Here is a 4,951-nt window from a genome sequence, read left to right as displayed (position 1 = left end):
AACAATAACAACCCCATCAAATCGTAAAGTTACAGTAAGACACAGGATCATTATAAATGTTTCTTACATAGTAGGTGGCTTAAACAAAAGTGGAAAGCAGCAAATCGATACACCTTAATTTTTTAAAGCCACTTACGATGTAAGAAACAGTTATAACCCAGTATATCAGTGTTATTATCTAACACTGTTTCTTACGATTTTTAATTTTCTTTCCGTTTAACTACCATTATCTAGAGCTTTGTCGGCTGTCGTTTCATTGCTATCTTCGCGGGTATAATTTGTTAGCATTTCAATAAACAAAAGTGATAAACTTAAGTGATATAAGGTTAAAACGTGTTAGGGTAAGACCTTAAGGCACCTAATAACGATATCTCGCCCTACGTATACTGCCTAAACAAAATCAGATCGAAATATTTACGAATTGAGTCAGAACTCAATTTTTGTTGAAAGTTTGTCATCGTGCTCTATCACCCCCTACATTCCATAAATTACAAAAACCTCTTTTTAAAGTTCAAACTACCACATTTTGCATCACAGTTATTTTTCTGTTTGTGGAATTTCGAAAGAACACCGTTATAAATACCCTAATTATCTTTGTTTTGAAGTATTCTTCAGATGATGAAACTTGAAAAAAAAACAGAAATCATTACGTGAAATTTGAAAATATTTCATAAGATTCGAAAAGAGCAAACTTTACAGATACACAGTGATAAGCAGCCTAAGGGTCACTTAGCTGGACAAGTCCGTAACTATTAAACAGATCCTGTTTTCTTCGATAGCTCAGTCTGTTAACAACGTTAAAACGACTACTTTCGCTAGAAACAGTGAAGGAAACAAAATGATGTCCCAACCTACCAATATCGCAAAGGCGCGAAACAAGAAGACTTCGGAAATCCCTCAGGGAAGCCCTCCCGATACCGTAAGTTATATTTTATTCATCCGAATTAAAACAAAGACAGATTTTTTTATCACTTCATAGAAACTATTTATGATTTGCTATGAATATTGTGCTCACAATCTTATAATTCATAAGTTAGAAGGTCACCGTTGCACAAAAATGTGTGGTTTTAGTTAATTACGTTAGATAAGACTGAACAGTAAAAATTATTTCTTTGTCAATTTTTTTACATTAAATTTTATATTATTAAAGAATTATATTAAAAACGTTTAAAACAAACAATTTTAATGGGTATATTAATTAACAAAAGAACAATTACTGGTTTTTTATAAACACATGAGCACTGAATGACTCAGCTTGCATACGATCGGTATTTTGAAAGCACGCTCTATAATGTTTAAAAATTTATATTATATTCTGCCACTCTGTAAAAAAAATTTTTGATCATTCCAAATCTTTTCCTGTTTGTTTTATAGAAAATATTTTATCTTGTTACAATATTCTAATTATGAAAAAACGTTAGTGTTTATTGTCTTAGAATATAATGCCTCCATTATATTTATGTGAAAATAACTAAAACTCATGATACGCATGTTTTGCGTTGTTGATAAAATAAATAAGTGTGATAACAGAAAATGTCTTCAGTTTGACGCAGAAAAGTAAACAGGGATAAATAAAACACTTAATAGTAATAACCAGCAACACCTACCCTAAATTTTCGCCTGTATTTTTCACAATAAAATTGTTATTTTTCATTTCGCGAAAAAGCACCAAACGGAAACAGAAGCGTGGAAAAGCCTGGTTTACAAAATATCTTTCCTGCTTTTTTACATTACCGCAATAACCGCATTTTAAATTATATAAAAACGTTTAAATAACCTTGTCGCAAACTTTTTCAGCCAAGCACAAATAGGTACAGATCTTGCGAAACTGAAACCTGTTATTAAAATATGTTATTTTTATTTTCATTATTACATTTTGGTACATTGATCCAAATGCTCTTTCTATCTAAATAGTGAGTGTAAAAAGGGTCAATGTTCACATGACGTAAAAAATCCGGTGGGATTTCCTTTTACTACAAAATCCCAATTTCAAAAGTATCTGATGCAAGGCTCTGTAGAAGTTACAATTTTATAATTACCATTAAAGAAAAACAGATAATTGCTACCGTAAATACTGAGAAAAAACACAAGGGTATTATAAAACTCGATCAGGCTACGAAATATTTAATGATTCAAAGACACTTGTGCCAAGTGCAGCTGTTTAGTCAAGTAACAGTGATTTCAACTCAGTGTTAAACGATTGTTTGAAAAATGATTCCAGATGTGAGTACACTTTCATCTTTTGTGTTTGAAATGTTTATTAATATCAAAAACGGTTATTAACTTTTAAAATTTTACAGCCAAAGCTGATGCCGGGTGGAAATTATATCAAAATAGGCCGCGATTCGGCAAGAAGCACCTGCATCGTTTTCGCACCATTAGCCGAAGAAGTCGGAGCTCTTGCAAAATGCCTCAACATTTTTGAAAAACACAGAGTTAACCTTCTCCACATAGAGTCTCGACCATCTACAAGAAACCTTGAAAACTACGAATTTATGGTTGAATGTGCACCTACAGGCAATCTCCCTAAGGCAATAATCGAAGTGAAAGAAAACAGTGAATATTTTAACATCATTTCCCGAGACTACAAAGACAACAAAGACACAGTTCCATGGTTCCCTGGACGCATTCGTGATTTAGACCGATTTGCGAACCAAATTCTCTCATACGGTGCAGAACTTGATTCTGACCATCCAGGGTTCACAGATCCCGTGTACCGAGCTCGTAGGAAATACTTTGCTGATATTGCTTACAATTATAAGCATGGAGAGAAATTACCCCATGTGGAATACACAGATGAGGAAATTGACACGTGGGGAAAGGTTTTTGAGCAATTGACGACTTTGTATCCCACACATGCCTGCAAGGAACATAATCATGTTTTTCCCCTGCTTATACAAAATTGTGGATACAGGAAGGACAACATACCGCAACTCGAAGACGTCTCGAACTTCTTAAAAGGTAAAAATACGCTTAACCTTGTGTGTCCTCATTTACTGCTGGTTTTGGTGCATATAAATTGCTCGATTATAAGAAATGCAGGTTGTAGACTATGGAACGCCGTTTTACTTTTTATTATCGTGTCAGACCACTTAAACGAAAAAAGGAAATTCTACTTTTACTTTTATGCTTATTTTCAAAATAACATAAACTCGTCTAAGAAGATCAAGTTGTTTCAGAATCGTCTACGACCACTTTTATTCTTATTAATTAATCATTAATTACGACAAATAATCTCAAATATTTTTCAGATTGTACTGGGTTTACCTTGAGACCAGTCGCCGGTCTTTTATCCTCAAGAGACTTCTTGGCCGGTTTGGCATTCAGAGTTTTCCATTCAACCCAATACATCCGGCATCCGAGCAAGCCTTTTTACACACCGGAGCCGGATGTATGTCACGAGCTCCTTGGACACGCTCCACTTTTTGCCGATCCTGCTTTTGCCCAGTTTTCTCAACAAATCGGTTTGGCTTCTTTAGGTGCTCCTGATGACTACATCGAAAAATTAGCCACTGTAATAAAACGACGAGTTTCCTGTTTCACGTTAGCTAATAATAACATTTTAGTGCTTTTGGTTTACGGTTGAATACGGTCTATGTCGTGAAGGGGGTGAACTGAAGGCTTTTGGAGCTGGACTGTTGTCATCTTATGGTGAACTGCAGTACGCTTTGGAGAACAAGGCAGAGATTAGGCCGTTCGATCCGCCTAAAACTGCAGTTCAGAAATATCCTATTACGGAGTATCAGCCGGTTTATTATGTGGCCGAAAGTTTTGAAGATGCCAAAGAAAAAATGATGTAAGTACATTAGAAAAAAGTTGGTGATTTGAAGTTGATTAATGTTAATTTCAATTTATAGTAAATATGCTGCCACAATACCTAGGGGATTTGGTGTTAGGTACAACCCTTACACGCAAAGCATAGAAGTACTGGATTCGAAACCCCAAATTCAAAGCTTGGTGACCAACATCGGCACAGAAATATCCGTACTTGTCGATTCTCTCAAAAAGTTATAAACTTTTTTTAAGCACATTTATACCTTTATACGTATGAACAAAGTATTACGAAATTAGCGGTAGTCAGTTTACTTGTCTGTACTGTTTGTAATTAATATGTTTGAATTATGAAATTCATATACAAACTCTGTCCAAAACCAAGTACGAATACACCTACTTACAATTTTTATTATAGTTGTTTTGTAGTGTTAGTGATATTTTAATTTGTTACTTTATGTATATATTTTACTAATAAAATGAAAACAATAATATATTTGAAGATTCTTGTACAAAACAAGTTTGGCCAAAATGGAAAACATGTAGAAATTAAAAATAAATGTACAGTAGTAGGAAAAACAATGATTGTACTACAAAGAAGAAAACTAGTCATTTTAAAAGTATTTCCAGGCCCAAAATAATATTTATAAATTTTTTATACATATATTTATTCCTTTGGTAAAACAATAGAGTTTCGTACCATTACTTATCCCGTTTTTGCAACTGTTAAGAAAAACGTGATCTAATTGAAAAAATCTGACATTTTCAACTACATCGGAGAAGTACTCAATTATTCACATCACATATCATATCCATAATCAGGCAATAAACATATCGTTTATTATTATCAGAATACGAAAACGAACCGACATTTTTGGCATAGTTCAGAAACAAAATGGTCGAAGATTGTTTCGACAGAACTTCGATAACCCTTGACGTATAGTCCAACAAATTCGAAAAATTATAAAATTTGATTTTTCTATTATTGTTTTGTGATAACCTCTATAAAGTAAAAACCAATGGCAGAAATGACGTCAACTTTTTTTATGGAATACAAGGTATATTTTTTCATAAATGGAAAAATTGATTTTTTCTAAAAAATTAAAAGCAACCAATATTCTAATCAATACTTAAAAAGTTATTGAACAAAACAAACGAAAGATTCATATTTATTGATGAC

At 33.1% G+C, this 4,951-nt stretch overlaps 1 protein-coding gene across 2 annotated transcripts; it reads left to right on the top strand.

Annotated features, from left to right (window-relative positions):
* Positions 1-766: 766 nt before the first annotated feature.
* LOC135128082 (protein henna-like) lies at positions 767-4,265 on the top strand. 2 transcript variants are annotated; one of them, XM_064054906.1, is made up of 5 exons: positions 767-919; positions 2,301-2,961; positions 3,252-3,514; positions 3,567-3,796; positions 3,858-4,265. In XM_064054906.1, the coding sequence occupies exons 1-5, from the start codon at positions 839-841 to the stop codon at positions 4,012-4,014; spliced, it is 1,392 nt and encodes a 463-aa protein (XP_063910976.1). In that variant the 5' UTR covers positions 767-838; the 3' UTR covers positions 4,015-4,265. The 2 variants fall into 2 exon arrangements, with proteins under 2 accessions (XP_063910976.1, XP_063910977.1); XM_064054907.1 differs by lacking the exon at positions 767-919 and adding an exon at positions 2,136-2,223.
* Positions 4,266-4,951: the final 686 nt, after the last annotated feature.

Source organism: Zophobas morio, unplaced genomic scaffold (assembly GCF_036711695.1).
Source record: "Zophobas morio isolate AGI-343-1 ecotype UQ-CSIRO unplaced genomic scaffold, CSIRO_AGI_Zmor_V1 ptg000012l, whole genome shotgun sequence".
Lineage (NCBI taxonomy): Eukaryota > Metazoa > Arthropoda > Insecta > Coleoptera > Tenebrionidae > Zophobas > Zophobas morio.
This window is presented reverse-complemented; position numbering and strand designations above follow the sequence as displayed.

What these genes read in the sequence shown, in the direction of transcription:
- LOC135128082 (XM_064054906.1), top strand. Translation starts at nt 839, where the DNA reads ATGATGTCCCAACCTACCAATATCGCAAAGGCGCGAAACAAGAAGACT. An exon ending in ACATCGAAAAATTAGCCACT is followed by an intron (nt 3,515 to 3,566) that starts GTAATAAAACGA and finishes ATAACATTTTAG; the next exon opens with TGCTTTTGGTTTACGGTTGA. An exon ending in GATGCCAAAGAAAAAATGAT is followed by an intron (nt 3,797 to 3,857) that starts GTAAGTACATTA and finishes TTCAATTTATAG; the next exon opens with TAAATATGCTGCCACAATAC.